General features: G+C 42.6%; 1 protein-coding gene across 1 annotated transcript in view; it reads left to right on the top strand.

Annotated features, from left to right (window-relative positions):
- FANCD2 (FA complementation group D2) overlaps nucleotides 1–24,280 on the top strand; it is a 50,416-nt gene that overhangs the window by 10,970 nt on the left and 15,166 nt on the right. Inside the window, exons 10-30 of the mRNA XM_035894661.1 lie at nucleotides 734–821; nucleotides 1,147–1,251; nucleotides 2,253–2,353; nucleotides 2,832–2,940; nucleotides 3,684–3,719; nucleotides 4,117–4,260; nucleotides 5,356–5,490; nucleotides 6,889–7,020; nucleotides 9,092–9,199; nucleotides 11,437–11,546; nucleotides 12,432–12,492; nucleotides 13,200–13,325; nucleotides 14,655–14,728; nucleotides 14,811–14,951; nucleotides 16,106–16,206; nucleotides 16,512–16,627; nucleotides 17,542–17,650; nucleotides 19,581–19,679; nucleotides 21,294–21,403; nucleotides 22,957–23,103; nucleotides 24,248–24,272. Of these exons, the coding sequence (XP_035750554.1) occupies nucleotides 734–821; nucleotides 1,147–1,251; nucleotides 2,253–2,353; nucleotides 2,832–2,940; nucleotides 3,684–3,719; nucleotides 4,117–4,260; nucleotides 5,356–5,490; nucleotides 6,889–7,020; nucleotides 9,092–9,199; nucleotides 11,437–11,546; nucleotides 12,432–12,492; nucleotides 13,200–13,325; nucleotides 14,655–14,728; nucleotides 14,811–14,951; nucleotides 16,106–16,206; nucleotides 16,512–16,627; nucleotides 17,542–17,650; nucleotides 19,581–19,679; nucleotides 21,294–21,403; nucleotides 22,957–23,103; nucleotides 24,248–24,272 (2,177 nt within the window). The remainder of the gene's footprint in view (nucleotides 1–733; nucleotides 822–1,146; nucleotides 1,252–2,252; nucleotides 2,354–2,831; nucleotides 2,941–3,683; nucleotides 3,720–4,116; nucleotides 4,261–5,355; nucleotides 5,491–6,888; nucleotides 7,021–9,091; nucleotides 9,200–11,436; nucleotides 11,547–12,431; nucleotides 12,493–13,199; nucleotides 13,326–14,654; nucleotides 14,729–14,810; nucleotides 14,952–16,105; nucleotides 16,207–16,511; nucleotides 16,628–17,541; nucleotides 17,651–19,580; nucleotides 19,680–21,293; nucleotides 21,404–22,956; nucleotides 23,104–24,247; nucleotides 24,273–24,280) is intronic.

The following is a 24,280-nucleotide window of genomic DNA, read 5'->3' as shown; positions in this document are numbered from 1 at the left end:
TTTCAGTACTTAAAGGGAGCCTATAGGAAAGATGGGGAAAATCTTTTTAGTAGGGCCAGCAGTGACAAGACAAGGGGTAATGGTTTTAAACTAAACCGGGGTAGGTTTAGACTAGATATGAGGAAGAAATTCTTTACAATGAGGGTGGTGAAACACTGGAACGGGTTGCCCAGAGAGGTAGTGGAGGCCCCATCCCTGGAAACATTCAAGGCCAGGTTGGACGGGGCTCTGAGCAACCTGATCTAGTTAGCGGTGTCCCTGCTCACTGCAGGGGGGGGTTGGACTAGATGACCTCTAGGGGTCCCTTCCAACCCAAACCATTCTATGATTCTAGATGAATTTGGGGAAAGAAAAGCCCATGAGGCTGTCAAACATAGCTGAATCCCTTGGTCAAGAAGGTGCCAAACCGCAGCTTGCTGGAAGCCAGACCAGTTATGTAGGAAGCATTTGTAAATACTTATCCAATTCTTACTCTGTTTGTTCCCTATTGACCAGTGCTGGGAAGAGGACACTGAATTAAACGGATTATCTGGTGGGCCCATTGTGCCTTTCATTATGTGTTCAGAGAGAAGTGGTAATTTAGTTTTCTATAATGCCGGTGGCGTATTTTGTTGTCAGTTTCAGAGATTTTTTTTGCAGTGACCACAAAAACAACTGGAATCATACAATTTACTGAAGATACATTCTTGGCTCTATTAAGATGATAATTTGTTTTCTTTTTCTTGTGTATCAGCTGCTTGCTGAAACAAGGCAGACGGCTAACAGTTCCAATCCTGGATGCCCTTTCTCGTCTGGATCTTGATGCAGACCTTCTGGCTGAGGTAAGAGGTTTTACTGAGCAGCTGAGTAGAACCCGGCCCCTGCTTAGCAACATGAGAGCTACAGCTGTTTGGTCATTCAAAGTATTTTGCTAAACCTGACTCCTAGGCCTTCAAAATTCCCAAGCTTGCTGAAATTGGAAAGGAGTCAGAGAAGCTAAAACTGGCCAAGACCCATCGATCTAATACTGACAATATTCCTGCTCTGAGCAGAAGGCTGGACTATAAGCCTCCAAAGATTTCTTCCCACTAACACTTCCTTCCCTCTAACATAACTATGTTTCTGCAAGCCAGTCTTACAGCTGATCTAGCATTGCTTTCTTCTCAGGTGCGGCAGTCTGCCATGACCATTGTGCCTTCTGTAAAACTGGATGATTTGCCTGTAGTGGTAAAATTCATCCTCCATAATGTCAAGGCAGCAGATGCAGTAGAGGTACAGTATTTTTTCTATACTAAAGACCAATAAGTTGTCTAATCCAGTGCGTGTTTTAATCAGAAAGCAGTTGCTTCACACACAGTGGTGTATGCTTTAATGTTTTCAAGTAGAATTTTTAATATTGCCAAGGATCAAAGCACATGTAGAAGCTGTATCTGTCCTCTGCTTTCAGGCATGAGAACTGAAGCCTCCTCCTTTCTGCTGGCTATTGCAGATTTTTCTCATTTGTTCTTAAATTTTTTTTTTTTTGGTTTAATCGTCTTAACTGAAAGCAGTCAAATTGTTTTGAGTTAAACTCTTAAACTGAAAAACTGTGGTTAGGTGGCAACTTTAAGCCTTTGAATTTTATCTAAGAGTTTTGCACTGTACAGACCTTCTAAGGGTTTTAAATTCCAGAAGTGAAATGTCCAACAGACCTGGGACTGCAACTTGGTAATTCTCTTCTTGTTTTCTCTACTGAGTTCTGTTCTAAATCATGTTTTGGAAGCATCTCCGCAAGGGTGGTTCTCCTGTTGGGGGACCATTTCCATTCAAAGATGTGAGCTTCCTTGGCTTTTCAAGTTGCTTTATCTGAGGAAACATACTCCAGACTATTTTTAAAATGAATTACATATGTTCAGCCAGCCTTGCTGAACTATTGAACTTGCTTTTTTTCATAATTGGAGAAAGCCTCAGCTTAAGCCAGATGTGTATTGTGATCTACCCAAATCTTTTGAGGAGACCACTGTGAAAACAGCATGTGTATACACTGATATAAAAATATAGATGGGAGTTTCATGGAGTAACTCTTAAGAAATCCTCTTCTTTCTGCATGGATGTGTGTGACAGTGAAGAGCAAAGTATGGCTGGTTCACTTTCTAAGTATAAAAAAAAAAAGTTTGACCATGGTTAAATGCTTAGAACTCTTTACAGATACATGAGCTTTTGATTTGTCTTTTCCTCTGCCTTTTTTTCCCTCATATTTCACGGTGATTTGGGCTGGGATTTGTGTTTTACAGGTGATTTCTGATCTTCGTAAGAGCTTGGATCTGTCATCGTGTGTTCTGCCCCTGCAGATCCTAGGTTCCCAGAAGAAGCTTAAAAGCCAAGTCCAGGCCAGGTACTTGAGCTGGTTTACGTGATTCTCCAAGAGTGTGATGGGACGAGATAACTTTGGCTCTTCTTTATCTGGTCTCTCTGGCACACATGGTTACGTACATGGGCCTAATTTAGTAAAGGTGCTGACATCTTTATTCCTTCACACTTGGTGCTAATATAACACATTTGTCAATCCCTGTGGGAGCCGGCTTCCCCTGCCATGCATGTAGTTCCTTTTGAGCCAATTGCATCCATGTCTGCATGGGGGTTTGCAACCCCATTTACAATAATGTTGCTGTTAGTCCATCTGTTTTAAGTTCTCTCCAGTATGTTTTTGGTTGATTCTGCGACCTCTGCTTCTACCCTTTTCTGAAACTCTTCTGAAACTCCCTATCCTTGCCACCGCATTCCCTCTAGAGAATGGCTGTTTTAAGTAGCTGCTGTGACTGCTAGGCTGCAGTATTTACAATGGCAGTTTCCTCCTTTCTGATCATTTACAGTTCTTCCATGAGTCAAGTAACCACCAGCCAAAATTGTGTGAAGCTACTTTTTGATGTGATCAAGTTAGCTGTGAGATTTCAGAAAGATGTCTCTGAAGCTTGGATTAAGGTAAGACACTTCATTCCTTGTTTCCTTATTTAATTGGACTCCTAGGTTGAGCCTGAGCCTTTCTTGTAATCAAATGTAATATCAAAAGATGTTAGCCCTTCATTTTGCTGATACAGATTTCCAAATTAGCAATGCTTTTTCAGGAGTCTGCTTAGTCTGCTTTCTTCCTCAGTTACCAATTTCATGGTGCTTGCAAGATGGCCAGCTGGGCTCCACTGTACAGACCCGATATCTTGAAATGCAGGATAAGCCTAGTTCTGCATGTTTATGAGAGAATTTTGGAAAAAATAATCTTATTTTTTCCTGTATTCAAGAGAGAAAAAATGTATATCTGTATGTTGAGACTGAGCTGTGTGAAGCCTTAAGGTGCTTGAAAATATCCAGCAAGAAATTAATATTGGCTGGTATTGGGCTACATTTAATTTTGAATTGCATTTCAGTGTAAACCATGAGACTGTTTCTTGTTCTCAACATTTCATTGCTCAGTACCTTGGTTCATTTTTCAAGCCTGATGTTATTTGAGAACATCCTTGTTCAAGCTGAATTTCCGTGCTGTTTTTTTGAGTGCCTTCTGGATTCTCTGCTCTTGGCAAGATACAGTTTGCTGGCTTTGATAGCTGTCCTGCTGTAGAGGAGAAGAATCTGTAAGCAGTATTTCTTTTGGTGTCTGCCTTTTTTGATTTGGTTTTGGAATATAGTATTGTACTTTAACATAACAGCTTTCTTGGTTTTTTTGCTCTTAGGCTATTGAGAACAACTCGTCTGTATCTGACCATAAGGTAATACTTCTGACTCTACACTTGTCTCTGGGAGTGTCCTCTTCTGCTGGTGCTTGCAAGGGCTTTCTTCATGGTTGTAGATTAAGATATTTTTCTAGTTGGAGCAGAAACTGCCGGTGATGTTGCACAGGTGGTTCTTCTGGTATTTAACTTGTTCCTGGTATAATAGCTATCCATTTTCTTTGTAACTCTTAGTTCATCCCTTCTAAATGTCAAGGGACAGAGTTATCCTGCTTTAATTCTGTCCTGTTGGACTGATGAGATTTTTCTACAGTTGTGGCTGTCGGGGCTTTTTGAGCTCTTGATTTTCTTCTCAGTTTTGATTTCAAAGTGTGTAGTTGTCTGGACTGTTTAATATCTTTTCAGCATAATGATTGGTGGTTACTTCCTCAAAAAGGTTCTGGATCTGATAGTTTTGCTGCTAATCCATTCTACAAACGCCAAGAACAGGAAGCAAACTGAAAAAGTATTGAAGAGCAAAATTCGACTGGGCTGCATGCCAGAACAGCTGATGCAGAATGCCTTCCAAAATCATTCAATGGTCAGTGCTGATTCTGCTTTGGGTCTCCCTCTTCTTTATCTCTCAAAGATTTGTTAGATGATGATTTAATGACTATTTATACTATTCCTGCTATGTACACTTAGTTCTGTTTTTTAATTTTGGTCCCAGATCAATCTCCCGAGGCACATGTCCTCTGGTGTAACTTTCACGTGGTTTTTTTTAGAGATGAGCTTTCCTCAGAATTGGATGGGCTTTCTATTTTGTTGCAAAACCTCTCAACCTAAGAAGTCTTGCTCTAGCCCAAGATGTCTACTGTGTGTTCCAGACATGCTGTTGTCTCCCACAGTATTTTTAGAAGTTCATATGTTTACATGCACTGTTTTTCAAGTGTAATTAGTTCTAGGTCTGAATATGTGTATGCATATTTGGCATATGTTTGCAATGTAACATAAATTACCGTTTACTATGAGAAAACTGAAAAGAACAAAAAATGACAGTGCTGCTTGTCGGAGGTGGAGGGCAGATGAGAAACACTGGGTTATGAATTTAAAATTAATTAATTGAAGTATAATAATGCTTTAAGTAGGCACATTTTATTCTGAATATAAGTGCATTTAATTCAGTTTTAGTTTAACTTCCAGAATAAGCTAAGATAAAGTAAATTAGGCCACTTTACATCTGAATAAGAGCTTGTTGTTCAAAGGAGCTCTGTGTCATTAAGCTAAGTGTTAAGTTAAATTTTTCTGAGTATCTTGATGTAGCAGAGTCCTTCTGTTACAGTAAGGCCAAGAGCGTGTCTGTCCTGGGGCTTTTATTTAGTGGTATGTTGTTGTAATGTGACTTCCCTGGTGTCACCTGTAAGGCATATTCTGCTGTGAGCTCTGCAGCTTTGCAGGTCGGCTTCTTAACCAATCTGAAAATGCTTTGTGTGGAGAAGGTTGGAGAAACCTGTTCTGGTGTGCCTTGTCTACTCTTTCTGCCTGTTTGTCTGAGAGAGGACAGTCAGAGAAGGCAGGAAAGCACCTATTAAACTGGGCAAACTGTTTGGGATGAGCTGTAGCACACTATTTAGAGAGCTGAGAGTGTTTAAAATGAGCAGCAATAATCTCCTCTTTCATGATGTCTGTGTTTCAGGTTATCAAAGACTTCTTCCCTTCAATCCTAGCACTTGCTCAGACGTTTCTGCACTCTGCACACCCAGCCATAGTCTCCTTTGGCAGCTGCATGTACAAAGAAGCTTTTGCAGCCTTTGATTCTTACTGCCAGCAGGTATAGGGTGATGGATGGCATTTGTTTTATTTGTGTTTGAGCTTTGTTCTAAAATGTATGTCATGATCTTGGAGGGGGAGAGTATTTGAGGTAGTTGGAAGCCTTTGGAGAAAGTTCTCTGTAGAGTAGGCCAAGCAGAAGATGGAGAACAGCCACAGCAAGGCTCTGGTAGCAAGTGACTCAAGCACAGAGATGGCTGGGAGGCGCAGGGAGCAAACAGGCAGGTCTCAGAAGTGACAGAACGAAAAATACTTCTGGAGCAGAGGAGACTTTGCTGGGTTTGCTATAATTCAGAAAGCAAACAAGTTGACAGGGATCTAGCCAGGAAGTCAGGGCTGGCCGCCAGGGTCACAGAGGTTTGTTCATAAATTCATATTCCTGTTCTGTCTTACCTAGTCACTTTGAGCATCCTCTATTTTAAAAAGCCATTGTTATAGTTAGTATTGAAACTTTTTTCCCTTTCCTTGGGCAACTTACTGTGATGAAAAAGTTTACGCAGATTTCCCTCAGAGCTCTGACCAACTTGGACTCCTTCTACATAATCTGAAATAATGACAGACTAGACTTTCAGCTCTGAGTATGAGTTCCTAGTGACATGCTGACATCAGAAAATTTGGGGATTGAAGACAGCTCTGCACAAGCTTTTGAATGTATTTGCACTTTTTTTGGCACAGTGTGTTTCTAATTAGGACTGTTTCCAGTGTTGTATCTGTATTGCTTATTACAGCAGACTTAAACAGACAAACAAAAAGGCAACTGGGAAGAACCTGGTATGTGAAGGCATATTGCAACAAGCTAGTGAGTCTGGTAATATGTTGAGATGTTAAGAATTTCAAAGGAGGATGGCTGTATTAGCAGTTAGTGACATAGGAAAGGCCCAGAGCCACAGACAGTGGATGGGAGTGGAGAGAGATCCCTGTCCAGAAGTCAACTGAAGTAAGGCCATAAAAAGATTTTTGAAACAAAAATGTAAATTTTGAACTGCTGGTGATAAAGATTAGGAAGAGACTGGAACTGCTGAAGTTAGAGGCAATGTATCCTGGGTAAGTTGCAATGTTGTCTGCGCCTAAGAAAATAGGGTAGATTGTTATCATTATATGTGATGGTAGCAAAGAGCAGAAGCTGCAGTAGTGTTAGCAAGCAGGGAGGAAAAATTTGGTGAAGAGCTGCTTTATGGAATTGTGGGATCTTTTAGAACTGAAAAAAGTTCAGGCTCAAAGAGAAAGAATGCTATGGATATCAGGAATTAAAGAGTGAACTGAGAAGGGAATTAGAGTAATACGGCTGAGTTTTAGGATGATTATTTGTACTCGATCAACATATTCTATAGGAGTAGAACAGAGCACACATTTTTCTGTTGACATTTTACTGTGGTTTCTCTGGGGGCTTTTTCCTCAGGAGGTTGTGACTGCTTTAGTGACTCACGTGTGCAGTGGAAGTGAGGCAGAATTGGACGTTTCTCTGGATGTGCTCACTGATTTGGTGGTGCTGCACACATCCCTTCTGATGCGCTATGCCACCTTCGTGAAGGTATGAATAGTTCTGGGGGCATGCGACATTTCGGGACCCTTACACCACTTTGCCCCAGATCCAGAATAGGTCAGTACTTTTCAGAAATGGAGGTAATGGAACAGGAAAATGGAACAGATAGCTGTAAAGCTGTAATCTGTCTTGAGAAATATAATGGTCAGAAGTGAAAGGTATCTACTATGAAGGGGTGAGCTGTAAGATAGGACTCTATGATATTTTGACAGGGGAAATTGAGATAGACAAAGAAAAAAAAAAATTACCCTTTCCTGGAACTGTAGAAGGCTTAAAGTGCAGGCCTGGAATGACACCTATGACAGAAGGAAAATGCTGTTTTTATTAACATCAGCTATTTCAAATACTTGGCAAAAACCTGCCCCCTTCATGGACTGCCTGTTCTACCACATTGAAAGACCGACAGTACTTTAGCCAGTATTTGAATCCTAAACCAAACTCCTGGCAGGGATAGGAAAAGACTTATGTCCTAAAATTAAAAAGAAGAGAGTACTCAATGGGGAGAAAAATGGATTCTTAACTCCTCAGAGTGACAAGCAGGGTGAGGCCTGCCCAATTGCCTGTTTCTGAAAGTAGTTAAAGTGGAGATTAAGGGAAGAGCAAAACAGCAAAGCAAGCATGTAACAATACTGTTCTTGAACACTCTCCCATCTGTGGTGATGTGTAGCTTAAGGACATCCTGTGTTTAAGAGCCCTTGAAGAGTATGGGTATGTGCATTCTCCCTACTCTGCTGACTTTTTTCATGCCCACTTGGTATCAGTGGATTCTGTAGTTGAAGTACACACTGTGGGAAAGTTGTATAATTTTTGCTGTTTAGCTGGTTGATTGTTAAATTTAAATTACTTGCTTAAAATGTGCTAAAAAGGCATTAAGACCTGCCATAAGAATTTGCAATGCAATCTGTCACACATTTGATGGGCATAACAGGAAAAAACAGGACTCGCTTGCCTCCTGGCAGAGGGAGGATGTGATAAGGACTCAGGGTTGAAAGTAGTCCTTGAAACAGACAACTTAAAACTCCTGCTTATAATTGAATTTGTTGTCAGGAGTGCAATAGGGAGTACTTGCCCACAGCAGTCCACTGAGACCTGTTGACCTTCCTCCTGACCTTGTTTGCATGTTCTTGTGCTGGCAGATCATTTACAGCTCATGGTTCCTATGGGCCGATCTTTGATACACCACCAAAACTTGTATGTGAAACACATTAATTGATGCTCTGGCCAGACCTCAAGCTCTGGCGGTGTACTGTGTTTGGCATGCACCTTGGAGGTGGTTGAGACACTAGCCAGTTACCTGTGAAAAGATCTGTAGAGCTGCAGATGCCTGGCATGTTTGACAGCGAGCTGGAGCCTTTCCAGCACAGAGAGAACATGCAGATCTTAGCACAAATCATCTCCCCGAACAGACAGCTATTTTTTAATCTTAAAACTAGGTGAATTTTCTTGAGGGATGCAAAAGCTCTTATCTAATCCTGTCAAACTTGGCACCTTGTTTCAAATCCTGCTCCAGGTTGGCCAGTAGTAGAAGAAAAATAATGGCAGCAGAATGCTGTGTCAGTGGTAGGAAAGCTAGCGTGGCTCTGGGAAACAGTTGGACTGTTTTTCACTGAAGCACTGGAACAAGAAATATCCTGAGAATGCCAGCCAGCAAAGAAAACTCCACCCCTAAATTGTTAAAAACTTGACTGTTACAGGACTTGTAATGGAAATATTAGCAAAAAACCCATAGTGTTCATTTTGTCAAATGCTTTGAATGTTGTGACCAAGCCTGTGATTGAAGATAAATAGCTGTCACTACTGGGACTGGAGCACTCCCAAAATGCTTTTGGTAGGCAGATTGTTCTTCCCATTCAGCCTCTGATAAAATGAACTGCAATAATTGAGGCCAAGACCAATAGTTCCGCATTTACATTTATTTAATTTGAATGTAGCTTTGTCCTGCCTTTACAAAAAAGGTGAAGTTAATTGGCTTCCCTGCAGTTGATAGTTGGTGTGTTATTTGGAACATGGAAAGGGATTCTTGATATATGTGAGCTAGTTTGTGGGTTCTCTCTTACAGACCATTTTAGACTCTACACAGAAACTGAATCCATGCCAGATCCGGAAGCTTTTCTACATTCTCAGCACGCTAGCATTCAGCCAGAGGCAAGAAGGAAGCTATATTCAGGTAAGCAGTGACAGACAGAAAGGGCTTCCGGCTGCACCTTGGTCCTTTTTTCTAGGTGAACTTCCAGAGGTTTTGTTGTGCGAATAGTGGCCTCATCTATGAACAGTGATGGATGTCCTTCAGCTTAAAATTCTCTTCTCCCCAACTGGCTGCAAGTCAGCTTGCGGTTCCAGACTTCCCTACCCTGTATAGCAAGGACTTGTCATGGTGACTGCATACCTCACATCTTTTCCGGAAAAGTCCTCTTCTCTTGCACATCTATGAAATGTAGGGTTGATAGAAATGTTGGTGGAAGGGGACTGATGGCAGTCTCTAGTCTAACCTCACAATCAAAGTGGGACTGTCAGCAACATGATATCAGGTTGGCTGTGGCTTGTCTATCTGAGCCTTGAAGACTTGCAAAAGTGTAAATTCAGCAGCCTCTTTCTCAAGCTTTGTTTTCTCCATCATTTAGAAGTATTCAGAAAGCATAGTTCTGCTTCTGCCCCGAGATGTTCATCTCTATTCAGCTGCTTAATGTTTGTACACCAGAGCCAACAAAGACACTCATGTTAGAAGAACTGAGCTGCACAGCACAGAGGACTCTGCTATGAAGTGGTAGACTTCACACCTTTTGTGGCTCTAGTTTAAACACGAGAAGCTATCAAACCTCGTCTGTCTAAATTCATATTCATTTTACACAGGATACTTTTTATGAGTCAGTTGCAGCATAATAGCGGTGGTATCAGATATCTTTGTCTGGATTTCTGGCTCCTTGTCCATGGCAGTGATCAGGTAAAGAAATACCTCAAAGACATTTATTCCACAGTGGACATGTCTGGGTTTAAAATCTTCCCATTCTTAAACCTCAGATCCTAGAAATTAGGACTATTTGTCTGTCTTTGAGTCCCTGCACAGTTTCTAGTTGTGGGTATGTTTGCACATGCTAGCTTGAGACTATGAAGGAAGACTGCTCTTCCTCTCTTCCTGATTGGTCTGTGGCATGTAAAGCAGCATGTCTGTAGTCATTTTTTCCCACTCACCCTGTTAAGATGGAGCTCCTCACTGCCAAAATTTACCGTTGTATGATAGGTTTAGCTCCTTTTGAACTACTTTCCTCAGTAATTTCCTCACACACACCCCCAAGTCTGTCTGTCTTGTGAAAATTACCTTGGCAACACACAAGGTGGCTTTGCAGCCCAGAAGGAGTAGCCATCAGGAAGAAGTGTTCTGCCTGTCACTCTCATAAATTGCAAAAAGAAGGGGAGGTGTGTAAGATGTAGAATCTATTCTGAGCTGAGAGTTTGTGACTGTGGGGGTCCAAGGTTGGCAGTTTGACTCTGTCCTCAGTGATACCAAAGACTCCAGGAGTAGATCACTAAAGAAATCAGTATCCCAGAAACCAGATTCCTCTTTGCCTTCTCTTAACTGTATTTCTAAAATCTCTTGGACACAAGAGTCTCTACAGGCAGATTAGGCATTTGTCCTTGCACTGCACAGGCCATTCCAGAGGCATCTTGCCTAGCGAAGGTCAAGGAAGGATGACATAACCATGTACTGTCCTTTTCTCTGCTACCAGTTTGAACTTGTTGGTACTGGTAGTTTGTGTAGCATAATTCAAGCCTTCATCTCCTCTGTCTCAAAATCCCTTTCTGGTCAGAGATTGTGCTTTCAGGCAGCTCTCAATCCCTGAGGATCTCTGTATGGGTCAACCTCCTCCTTTGCAGGACCAGTAGGGGGAGTTAATAAGAATCAGTGCAACCAGGGCTGTTTTGATTCTATAATGTTTGTCAATGGCCTGCAAGATCTTTGCTGCTTTTATGAAGCTGCTTCTGAGTTCTCACACATGCTCTGTCACAGTTTGAGAATGCTGCTCATCATAACAGGGATGCTGCTCTTCTTCACTGGTCATTGCATAAGCTAGCAATAGGACTGTTGTTAACTGGCTAAAATAAGCGGGTTCTCTGCTTAGTGCATTCATTATTCCATCCCTGCTTTGAAATAAATTAATTCCTGATATCTGCTTTTTAGGTATTAGGAAGCCAAGCTGTCCCTTAGCTTTGGTCACGACCCACTTGGCAGCCCTCTCCCATGGTTGTCTGCTTAGCTAAGGCTTCTGTCTTTGTTTCATCTACAGTTTATCAGTTTAAGGGATTGGGCAGAACTTTGGACATGACATTATGTGAAGATGCCAATAGAATTGTGAGTGATGCACACAAGTACCCCTGTGGTGACGTGGTCCGTGTCTTTCTTTTTAGGATGATATGCACATGGTGATCAGGAAATGGCTCTCCAGCACAGTTCCCAACCACAAACAAATGGGGATTATTGGTGCTGTTACCATGATAGGCAGTGTGGCATTAAAAAGGTAAGAGAGAACATAGCAAAGATTAATTTAACATGCTTTCAGTTCAGACCAAACAGGGAGTGGGATAAAGAAAGTGGGGCATTGCCTTCTTGCTCATGCACGTCTTGATCAAATCCAGGAACTTAAAACTTTTCTACAGACTGCAGTATTTTGTGTTACAACCCATTCAATACTGCTTGCCTGCTGCTAACCTCAAAGGCATCCTGAATTTCTTGTTAACATCTGTTCACGGATGCCTTGACTAGCACCAGCAGGACCTATCACTTGGAAAAAATTTTGAACGCTGGTGGATTGACTGCAGATCAGCTTCTGACACTGAGGATGAATAACCTAGTGTGCTCCATGTTTGAATACAGGGAAATCTAAAAGAGAAGCAAGGAGAAAGATTGTTACTGCTGTGCTGGGCATTGCCATGACAATTTCCAATATTTTGTATAAATAATTTATGAACATTCATAAACCAGGCAAACTCCTGATAAGAGCTGTGAAAAAGATTAAAGCACCTGGAAAATAAGAATTTGGTTGGTGTTGGGAAGCATTATGTAGCTTGCTGATTTTGCGCTTCTTAACGAAATGCTTTTCTGTTTATTACTTGAAGAAAAGGAGCCCATCTTAGCTCCAGGCCTTGAGTCAGTGGACTTCATTATGGGGATGACTAGTAGGCTTTAGGTTTCAACAGGTTAGAAAAAGCATATCCTTGAAGAAGACCTTGAGTCTTGTCCTGAAGGTCCCAAACAGCAGCAGGTCTTTTCCTAATAATGTTCCAAAGAACATATTTTTCATGCATAATTCTCCGGTTTCTGTAAAGAGAACCTTGTGTGTGTGATGGGTTTTGCCATCTCTTAAGTGTTGTGCAACAAAAGCAAGGTTATCAATTGCTTTCAGAAATGAAGGAGATGGTAATTCGTTGGAGAGGCCAGACCTGAATAGCGAGCGTGATGGCCAGGTGAGTACCAAGTATGGGCAGTGTGGGAGAGAGGGAAGATATGGCCAGCAAGGAGGTGTGACTGGAAACACAGTCCTAGGTGAAGTGGTATGTGTGTAGCTATACTGGGTCTGGGATTCTTGTATGTTGACTGCAGAGCCAAGAATCTATTAAAAATTGTTTTGGAGAAACAAAGTTCTATATTAAGATATCATCCGCTGGTCCTGCCTATGGCTATTCCAGGACAAGCAGTCTGCAGCCATCCAGTGAAGGTCTTCTATCCAGGTGTTATTTCAAACACAAAGGAAAGAAACAAGACAATCTGTGTCAGTGAGCCAAAGGCAACCTTCACCTTCCCCTCAGCCTAGCAGCAGTGCCTTTCAGGCCATCTAGAGAAAGCACCTCTGTACAGGGTTGGCCTAGCCTTGGCCTTTTTCCTTAATTCCTGTTGAAGAACCTTCTAGGCTGGCACTCTATTTAAGGGTGGTCCCAAGTAAACTCCTTTGTGTTATTTCATGGTGGAGCAGGGCCAGGACATTAAAAGATCCATGTTCCTTCTTAAAACCGGGTCTTTGCAAGACCAGTCACCATGGGCTGTTACCCTAGAGATGAAGCTTTAGATATGCCTGAGAGTAAACTAGCGTAAAAGGAGGAGAGACTTGAGGTAAAAGCTTGAGTTGGATCCATTTACCTTACCCATTTCTGCAGACTGCTCTCTCTCCTTTCAGCTTTCTACCTTACTGGACCTTGTGGGCTTCTGCTGTGAACAAACACCAGAGGTCTTGGCCCTGTACTATGATGAATTCGCCAGTTTGATTGAGAAGCAGAAGGGGAATTTGGACTTGCAGCTCCTGGTAGGTTGCAGAGTCATTTGAACTTTAGCACTTAAATGAATTCTTCAGAAACGTGTTTTCCAGGCACTGGCCCAACAGAGTCAATTTCAGTCCAGTCTGAGAACTCTTTTTTGTTTGTATTTTGTTTTGTTTTTTTGTTCAAGATATGCTTAAGGTTCCTGTAAGAGATTGATCAGATACAAAATCCTTTCATCTCTTTCAGCTTTTTTTGATTGTGGCAGATTTCTCATTGTGCTTTATCAGCCTCCTTTATGCAAACTTTTACATGACAACAGGGAAGCCTTTTAATGGAAATTAAATGACATATCAAAGCCTGCATTTACAATTAATAGATAAAAGTAGAATCTGAAAGAACTTTAAACTTAGTATTGAAGTTGGCTTCTGCTCAGACTGTTAAGGCTATCTGATGCTCAAGGACTTGGAAGAGCCACAGTCATTTATGGTAATAAGTAAATAAATGGTATTTATGGTAATAGGAAGAGGTTTGTGAAGGCTACTGGAGAGCTCTTTCTGCATGTGTGTTGTGCCTGCCAGGAGGGTAGCAAGCCATCCTGGGGCCCAGGAGAGCATTGAGGGCTGCTGTGGAATTGATCACTCCTTGTGGCACAAGTGCTCTTTGCACCTGCTGGTTACAGAGGGAGGAACTTCGAGGGAGGAACTTTGTGTTAGAACAAGGGAAGATGACCAGGGAGCTGTGAAATGCTCTGACTGCTCTGTGCCTAGGGCTAGAAATGCCAGTCTACTGAGGTCCAGCTGAGTGCTCTGAGGAGGAAAAGCAAAGGAAGGAGGGTTTCCTTTTTCCTTGCAAGACTAAAATGTAAAAGCAAGCTAAGGTTCTTCTCACAACTTCTGTGCAGATTTTCTGGGGTCTTTTCATTGTTTATCCAGTCTCTGTCACATCTATTACTTTACTTCTCCCTTAATTGTTTCTAACGGTGTAAGCATGTGAAGTATGTGGGACACGTTGTGTGAAATAAAACTGCCAGCACTTTATAGCCATTTAGTTCTGATGATTGGCTCTTAGGCTAGAGAACTTCCTATGGCTGCTTCCCTCTTCCAGCCAGGTGTTCTGACTCTGCAGCACTGCGGAACTTGTAGACAAGCCCATGTTCAAAAAGCAGGGAAGAAATTGGTTGTGCATACTTAGCAATGTTTCCTGGCTTTGTCTCTAAAGGCAGGCCTTGGCTTTCCTTGCAGGCAGTGGGCTTCATTGCTGTGGCTGTTCCAGGATATTTTGCTTAGCCTTACCTTGTGCGTTTTCCATTGCTGCTGTTGAAGCTTTCTTCATTGAGCCCCTTTGCTGAACAGGTATTTTTCCTTTCTTTATAGGATGAGTTTGGGAAGAGTTTGGTGGAGGACTTTCCCAGTGACTTTGTGGTGGATCTCAACCCCACAGTGGATGGGTATGCTAATCACAGGCTGAGTATTTGTAATGTCTCTGAGAACTGAGTTTGTCAACAGGAGCTTGTCTGTCTTTCCTTGCAGTTCATTCTTGTTCCCAGTGAAGTCCTTGTACAATCTGGATGAAGATGAAAGTCAGGGAGCAATTGCTATTAACCTCTTACCACTGGTGTCGCAGAGCGAGCTTGACAGGGTCACTGATGGAATGAGTAACCAAAGTAAAAGGTACTTTGACACTTAGCTTTGCAGTCATCCCACAGTTAAAGGAATTGTTTTCATTTGGTGCACTACACTGCTACCAGCCCTGCATGCCAAAGTGCCTCATAAGGAGCTGGTCAGAGAATTTACCAGTTTCCAGTGTTCTTTTCCTTCTCTCGCTGTTAGACATATTCAGATAGGTTTAGAGGCATAACCTGGTGGGGAACTGGCAGTCTGTTCTGACTCGGGCTGTTTAGGTGATCCTGCATCTGCCTTGTTTCCCATCTGTCACATGAGAATAGTAGCGCTCTCTTCCAGTGTAACGGCGATATTGAATGCCATATTGAGATGCATAGGCAACTTTGAGGTGGCAAAATTAATATTTTGAGCAATGATTCTCAAATAGGGAGTCACCAAAGACATAGTGTGTGTCAACAACGCACGATTCATTTTCACTTTCACTTGTACTTTGACAACGTACACTTGTGCTCCAGAGCAAAACCACAAACATGCAGACACAAGTGAAATTTGATGGAGAAATACGGGCTTTGTCTTTGGAGAATGGAACAGGAAGCACTTAAGAAATAAAACCATCAAATTAAACAGTAAGGCATCAAAGTTAAAAGTAATAAAAGGCTTTTTTTTTTTTAACTGGCACCTTCATATCCTGCATAATTTATTGTCATAACAATTTGTTGAGATTTCAGTTGTACTTAAAAAAAGACATGATCACTAAAATAAAATATAGCTACTTTATGCACATCTGTGGAAAAAAAATTAATTTTCCTCATTCAGAATGTGAGCAGTGGCATACTGCAAAACATTCAAGAGGTTTCTCCACTGCTCACAGCTGTCTTTTGTGCAATTTCTTATAGTTCCTTCTAAATTATTCAACTTTGCTTTCTACCAGAAACAAATCTGACCCTATGTTTTGTCTATTACAGCAGTTTTTCTGTCCTTACATGCTTTTCCAGAAAACTGGTGATCACCAATTTTTAATTTATTTTTTTTAATCATGTGGTACATTTCTGCTTTGTGTTGCTGGGACTTGCAAAAAGCAATATAGAAGGCATAGGCAAGGTGGCATGGGGAGGACATAGGACATAATGGAAAAGAGATTGGCATTCTGGATATATATAAAACATAGGACCCACCCAATGTTATTTTTTTTTTTCCCCCAGAGTAGTGTCACCGATATGTCTATCACCCTCTTTCCGATTCCTGAGGCTCTACACTGGAGAGCAAAACAGTGGAAGCCTGGAGGAGATCGATGCCTTATTAGGTATGGGAAATGGACTTTTTATAGAGTGAGTCTGCCTAACTTGTTCCTGTCCCACATCTGCAAAGACTTCCTGCAGTTGTAGGAAGAATTGTGCAGTTTGTGAAGGAGGCTGAGATGCTCTGTTGCCCACAAAGGGGAAGGGGAGGCAGGGGAGACAATTGCTTTGTCTGGGGGTGGAGTGACGAGGCTTACTCCAGATAGCCACTGGAACTGATATAGGCTTTGGTAAGAGACTTTGTCCACACAAAGACCAAAGGATGGGTAGCAAACCCAGTCCCACATGCTCTCTTCCTGCTCTGTCCCAGGTTGCCCCCTGTACCTGACTGATCTGGATGTTGAAGGGAAGCTGGACTCCCTATCCAAACAGGAACGGGAATTTCTGTGCTCTCTCCTGTTCTATGCTCTCAACTGGTTTCGTGAGGTGAGTAGAGCCTCGTCAGCATGTTTTGGAGTGTCACGGAGGAGTAGCACTTACAAACACTAACCCTAGGCTTCAGGGGTGCAATTGTTGAAGAAGAGTCTTGCCTCTTGGAAGCCTCCAGCAAGGTCCTGGGTGATCTCTCCATGTTCTTCTCTTCACTATCATTTATCCTTTATCCTGCTTTCTTGGACAGAGGCTCTAAAGACTGCCTTGCTGATGTGAATTTTCCACCTGCTACTCAGCTGTAGTCTGTACACTCCGGCACATTTCGGCGTATGAAAATCGGTTTTGCTGCTGCAGGGAGGATGCTGTAAAATCCAAATATGTGTCTAAACTATGAAGGGTACATCAGAAAGAAAGAATACATATTGATATATATTTATATTCTATGCCTCTGTGAGCTTACAGAAGGGTGAAATGTAGTGCCGTCAAGCAGATTTGGACCATGTATTTGCTAGCATTGATGGTCAGTGGGAATGTTCCCCGCTGGAGTTATTCTGATAACATAAGCTATGTCAGCATTTCTGATGTGCCATTCCACATCCCCAGTCCTCCCTGCTTCTGCTCTTCTCCCAGGACTGCCACTTTCCTGGGAGACCTGGGAAGTGCCAAAGGGTCTCCAGAGCCACAAGCAGCACAGAAACTTGGCAAGGTGCTGTCTGCTAATTCCTCTTCTTCAGTTAATATTAGACCTGTAGGTGTTGCTCTATTGTTTTTTGTAGATTGCACCGATTATGTCCATGTTCTTATGTGCTTCTGAAGAGCTTTGTTCTTGCAGTCTGGATCTGGTCACACAGTCCACTTGTGCTGTGTCGTGTACTTATTCAGGACTTGAGGATGTTACTCAGAAAAGAAAAAATACTAAAAGTGGGCGCAAGTCTCCTGAAGTCAGTGAGTTTGGTTTGTATCTCTAGGTTGTAAATGCCTTCTGCCAGCAACAGGATGCTGAGATGAAGGGGAAAGTTTTGACTCGATTACAGAACATCACAGAGCTGCAGACTGTGCTGGGAAAATGCTTGGCAGGTGTGTATGAAACATTTGTATGTTCTGGGCCTGCACCAACTGTGAAGTGAAAGGGATTGGCTTAAACATCAATGGAGGAAGTAGGTGGTAACACATACTGCATTTTTAGTGGCCTAAGAGTTCATGCATGGACAGCTATTGTTTTCAGTTTGTCTGAGTGCAAACTGCCCTTCTTGGTCACCTCCTCAGTGACATCCCTTTGACTGTTCCCAAGCAGACTTGGCAGAATCTGCCTGACTATGGTGGACACTGGAGTAAACCAGCTTCTATCCTAAAGAAACAGCATGTTTCTCCAGTATTCAGGTTGTAAGAAGCTGTTAAGGGATGTTATAAGCATCTGCTGCCTCCAGCTGCTCTGGGCCCATGAATTCCTCCTGTCTGGCTGCTGGAGGCCTCTGTGGAGTCCCTGGGGTCTCTGTCCCAGCTAATGGACACAGCTACACAGACTGCCACTGACAAGGTCCTGCTTTCAACAGTACCTATGTACAGGACTTGCATAAAACATAAGTGTGGACAGCCAAGCCCCCATCCTGCTCTTCAGCTGCTTAAGACTGAAGTTCACTAGTGAAGAAGGCACACAAATTACATGCTCTAGAGTCACAAGCACACGAACATTTGCAGGTACTACAAGTATTGGCACAGCCCCTCCACCTGCCCAATAACCTGCCTAGATCCCAGGCCCTCTAATCTGCTCCACGGATCCCCTGCTCACCAGCTATTCCAACCTGCTGCTTGCTGGCAAACAGACACGCACACTCACACACTCATCTCACAGGCACAGGCTCCATACACAAAGTCTATGTGACCTGTAGAGATGCGCCTAGGAACTATGGCACCTATAACTACTGCCACCGAGACCCTCGCTCACTCCATTTGCTGGCACCTCGGGCCCAGGGTAGTCCAACTGTAGTTGCTGGCCCAGTGTTTACTCACACAGGTCTCAGCAGCATTTAGTTCTTGTGGCACACGTGCTCACACGTGCATACACACAGAGGATAGTGAGATTACGCTGAAATATAGTTAGGAAAGTACATAATAACATAGGACAGACTGCAGTGATTGGCATCGAGTTCAGTCAGACAAGCGTACTGCTGATCAGACAGTTCTGTTGGCCAGCAATGCTTTACTCACGGCCAGTCCCTTTTACACTGTTTCTGCCTATTGCCCTCTTCATTCCTCCCCACCCTACTTCCCTGCACATTCCTTATTAATTTGCATAATTCTACCCTTCTCACCCCATCAGAATATCCCAAATCTTCAAATTCCTCTTTTTGCTCCCATCTTACCAGTTACAAAGTCCAGGTGTCCATTCCCAAAGCCGTGCCTGGAGTTTCTTAATGGCCCATCATTTACAAACTGGAGACTTTTGGGCTTTGGCATTGTCTCCATTATCCCTTGTCTACCAGGTTTGTGTCTGTTCTTGTTTATGGCTTCCCCCTTTACTTATCTCATTTTACATCAAAAAGGTCTTTGATAAGATAAACGTAATGAAGAATACACCTTCACCTTCCACATACCCTTACACAAGCATCCATTCAGAGCTGTGTTTGTAAAGCAACAGACCAAATTCATCCTAAATAAAGTGCAGTCACAACACATTTCTTCTGTTCTGAGAGCACTACAAGGCCAGCATGGAAAGGATTCTGACATGCTAGAACAGCCCTTTAAGCTTCACCAACATGTACAGATGCCCAAGGACAGCTGAGGACTTGTTATGCTCCCTGGCTGGAGAAATACGAAGAGCTGTAACTCCAGTGCAGTGTGGACATATGACGAGGCTAATAAGAGCTAAATGCACCTAAGCATAAGAGTAGAGGGATCCTCACCAGGATGGTGAAACATACGGTACTTCCTCTAAATATGTATCTTGCCTGTATTTTGTCATTCAGGAGCTGAAATAACCCAATTTCTACATTTGCTACTCTTTCAGCAACCCCTGGTTATGTCCCACCACCAGCTGCTTTTGATTCTGAAGCCCTGGAGGCCGTGCCGTCCATTAATGCTGTTGGTCCAGTGAGAAAAAAGAATGGTAAAGAAAGTTTAAAACATTTAAGCAAACGGATGTGATGTGGGGTTTGACTGGCGTATTGCACTTGTGTGTGCATAGAGCACAGAATTCCCAGCAAGGTCTGTCTAGCTTGAAATCTTACCTGATCAACTCCTTTTGCAGCTGAAGTGGAGATGTAAAAATATCCTACTTGAAACAGGTGTTGGATAGTCTGTCTCTTTGGGAAAGCTGATGTTTAGCATTTAACAGTGAAAATCTAGGGCTTTCATTGACTGTTTTCGCCTGCCAAAGTATTTTCTGCAGCAGTAAGTTGTTCTGCCTTTGACAGGTTTGTGCAATTGTCTGGTACTGAACCTGTGGCTTGAGCTGCCTTGGAAGCCCCTGACCTTTAGGTTGTACCTGACTGATCTCTTAGGAACCTTGTCATGGCTTTACTGCACAAGGGAATGCTTCCTCTGTCCTTTTCCATTGCTAGCTCCCACAGAGAAGAAACAGAACTTGCCTTTCAGTTTTTCAAGCTGAAGTAGATTTGCTTTGTTCTTTCTGTGTCTAGTTCTATTTCTAGTTTAGATTAACATTTCCTGGGAACACTTCTGCCTTTGAGCCACACTGGACAAAAATTCCCATTCCATTCAGTGAAAACAACTGGAGGCCACAGGATCAGCGAGCCCTTTTCTCCTGTGCCAAACCCATTCTGTGGGGACTGGACCTATCACATAAGAGTGATTAAGGCAAAAGGAAAGTTATGATTATGTTCTGCAGACAAGAGGAGGATCCACCACTTTAGATACTTTATATTGAAGGAGCAGAATTGCTCAGACTAGTAAGCCCAGCCCAAGAGATTCCTGAGCTTAGCTTAGCTTGTCTTGCCTACAAAAAAAAAATCAGTGAGTGCTGTGATCATGGGTTGCAGCCTTGAGAACATACAGTTTTGACACCAGCCTTGCTCCTCCTTTAGGTGTGCAGCATCTCACTGTAGCTGAGCTAAATTAAACAGTTTACTGCCAACAACTAGGGGAAAGCTTCGCTCTCCTCCTCATGCCTTCACTCTCAGCTGCTTGATTTCCTGCCCTGTGTTATTACACTGTAGCTATTTTGGCTATTTACTTTTTGCCAGGTTTGTTTTTTGCTATTTTAACAAGTTGACTGCTTAACCAGTGATCAGGCTTCCTGAGTCAGTTCAAGGCAAGCGTCAGGTGTGTGTGGCTGGGAAGAGGAGAAAGAGGTAGGAGGAGGAGCAAGTCCCTTTTGTAGTTGTGTTTTATCTTCCTTTTCCAGGTCCTCTTCCTTTCTCAGTACTGTGTCTGAGGAAGAAACATTAAATTTTGGTTCAAGCATTTTTTAAGATGATGCCCCACTCATTTTTGCAATCACTTCATGATGTTTAAACTACAGTGAGAACAGTGAGACTTGCTTTAATTTCTTACTGTGATTTTATAAAAGGGAAGCTGGTTGTGGGGGAGCCCCAGATTAATTTGATTCTCTTTCAGACTGTGATCCTGACTACGGATGACACCTGTGCGTGCTCCATGCTTTCTTAGGGCTCATTAAAGTACAGTCTATGATGTTTCTCTCGCTGCAGGTGCTGTTTAGTGCAGTGTAGCCTTTGTTTCTGAAGTTGCTTTTCTCTTTAAGGAAGGAAAAAAAAGGCTGATGGGAGCAAAGCCAGCTCTGCGGATCGCTCTCAAGCAGATGACAGTTCAGAGGGAAACCAGCCTGATACTGAGCTCTCCGAGCTGGAGAAGGTAGGTTTATACCCCTGGAGACTTGCAAGACAGACAGACTAGGGAAGATGTCGTAGAAGCATAAACAAAAGCTTTAAGAGAGGGGTTGTTAATTTCAAAAGTTTATCACAGTCAAGTGATTCAATTCTCCTTTCTGACACCTGCCTCCCATCTGAATTTTGAAAATTGTTTGTTGCAGAGGCCAGCCACTCTCCAGCAGGCAGTGTGGTTCAGGGCAGCACAAATATGCAGGATTATTGACAATACTATTAGTTACTCTCTGGTTAAGACTATGGAAGGTTTCTATGTTAAGCCAGTGTCTCATCTCTCAAATTACTGCAATAACCTGCCATTCTTAGACTCGGGCCAGAAATTGAGAGATGAATCTGGAAAATACAAACCCTGGTAAGGAGTGTATCTCCCACTGATCCTAGTCTGCTTCAGTCATGGGTGTTCATTTGGCAAATTTTCCTTGAGGTATTTAATCAAGGTATTCATAGAATCATAGAATGTTTTGGGTTGGAAGGGACCCCTAGAGGTCATCTAGTCCAACCCCCCTGCAGTGAGCAGGGACACCGCTAACTAATTCATGATAAGGTATCTTCAAAATGATCCATTTTCATTGCATACTAAGAACTATTTCCCAAACCTATCAACTAATGAATTATTGGATTTTATTTCCTGTTCTTTTGAATAATCTCTTACAGTATTGTCATCATGTCTGGAATGCAAGGTCTGTGCTGGCTGAAAGAGAGAAGCCAGGGGCGTGTGCTCAGTTTTGGGCTCAGCATCCTGAGGGCCGGGATTTCGTAAACATCCCACAGGGCCTCACGTCTACCACTGTTAATAGAAAATGTTATTCAGAGTCCATTTTATCAACTTCAGACAGGCAAATGTGCTTCTATTTACCTACTATTGTACAGATATGATAACTGAGTCAGATATGATAGCAAAATCACTTAAGTTACAGGGAATAAGGAAAGTCTCAAACAGTTTTGGGAAGGAATGTGTCTAATCTTTCCTACTTAACCATACTGCTGGTCCCAGACTAGTCCTTAGATGCCATGCCCTGCCCAGGATGACAGAATACAGAAATCCTGTTGTGAGCCACATGTAACATACATCAGCACCTCTGACAGGGTTGTGTGGAGCAAGTCTCTAGGAACTTACAGATTGTCAACCAGGGGCAACAGAGCATCCCATGATTTACCATCCTGGCATTTATCAAAGATAAAAACATGTCCCTTCATCTCTCATGGTGCTGATGGGTGTTTATGGTGCAAGTCCAGAACGGGTTTCTCAATGGCCACTGATTCACAGAAAGATAGCAAAGATTATTCCAGTTTCCTAAGTAGTATTTTTTTCTAGAAAAATTTTATAATGTACAGTCAAAAATGAAAATGCTTCTGATTCTATGTGCTTGTCTCTCTACTAGCTATTGTGAATTCTTCTTAGTCTTTTTTTCCAACCTGGCACAAAATATAGAAACCTGTATGAAAGAAGTAGCTTTATTTGAGCTAAAAACTCTTACAGTCTTACAGGTTGCAGCCTTAATTCTGCCATTTACTTTTCAGAGTGCTGCTGAGAGAGAGGCAGGAAATCCTCTGGCACAGCTGCAGAGCTATCGCCCATACTTCCGAGAGTTAGACCTCGAAGTGTTCACTGTACTCCACTGTGGGCTGCTGACAAAGTCGGTCTTGGACACAGAGATGCATACAGAGGTGAATGGAACAGCGTAAAACCATACTGACAAGGCTTTGCCTAACTGCCTCTCTTGGAGGCCTTGGCCCTTTCTGCTCCATTAAAATGGACAGAAGATTGATGTTAAGGTGTGTTGGTCCAGGACTGTGAGCTAGTTGTCGGGAGAGAATTGCCCTCAAAGAAACCAAAGTACTTCAAGGCACTGAGATAAAGAGGACTTTCCTGAGAACAGCAGACATGTAGCATAGCAACGTTAAAAACAAAGTAGGATAAATGTTGCATAAAAGGAAAAAAGATACAGTATAACAGGACCTAATGGAAAGAAAGGAGCTTTAATATTAAACATTGCTAAGCTGTAGGATGTTAAATACATAAAGAGGCGGCTTGCCTGTTAAAAAGAACCGATGACATTTAAGTAAAGCCCATGTTGCGAAAAGGCAAGTGTCTTTAAGGCATCAGCAGATCAGAAACTCAGCACAAATGTGGGACTGGTGTTGTGGATGTGCCCACAGCAGGCAGGGTCCTGTTTATCATCTGGGAGCTTATATAAAACTGCATTGCTATGGATGTGTAAAGCAAAAGCACTTAATTTTGTTACCTCCCCTGTAGGCAGGCTGAGTCTATCTGGAGTCTAATTTTATTAGGCTACAGTAAGATTCCTAAAATGTGAAAAGGCCACGGCAGGCTGGAGTGCAGCCTGGCCCGCTCCAAGGACAGCTGTCTTTGTGCGTGCAGGTCGCAGGCCAGCTTGAAGACTGTTTGACAAGTCTCTTGGGCTATGTGGTGTTATTTCAATTATTTCTTGACTATTACTCAACTGATGAATTTTGTGACTCTGGGCTTTAACCTCTTTTTAACCTTAGAAGCTTATTTTCAGTGTCAATATATATAAATCAGTTCTCTCTCAGTAGTTAAGTGTTACTGACACTGCCTCAGCTGTGTTCAGAGCACCAGGTTTGCTTCATGCTTTGAGTAACCAGAACCAATGCCCCATACCTGCAGTGGGGGAGACATAAAACCCTAGCATCTACCAAAAAGGTCCCTGGTTGAGGTTAACTAAGCCCGGAGTCATAACTGGGAATGGAGGGGGTGAACTTGAGCTTCAGGGCACTAGAAAAAAAGACCCAGTCTGGGTCCTGGGATTGACTGTTCTTGTAACTGCAGGCTCGTGAAGTTGTGCAGCTGGGGCCTGCTGAA

This window comes from Egretta garzetta, unplaced genomic scaffold, assembly GCF_000687185.1.
Source record: "Egretta garzetta isolate BGI_Z169 unplaced genomic scaffold, ASM68718v1 scaffold215, whole genome shotgun sequence".
Classification (NCBI taxonomy): Eukaryota; Metazoa; Chordata; class Aves; order Pelecaniformes; family Ardeidae; genus Egretta; species Egretta garzetta.
This window is presented reverse-complemented; position numbering and strand designations above follow the sequence as displayed.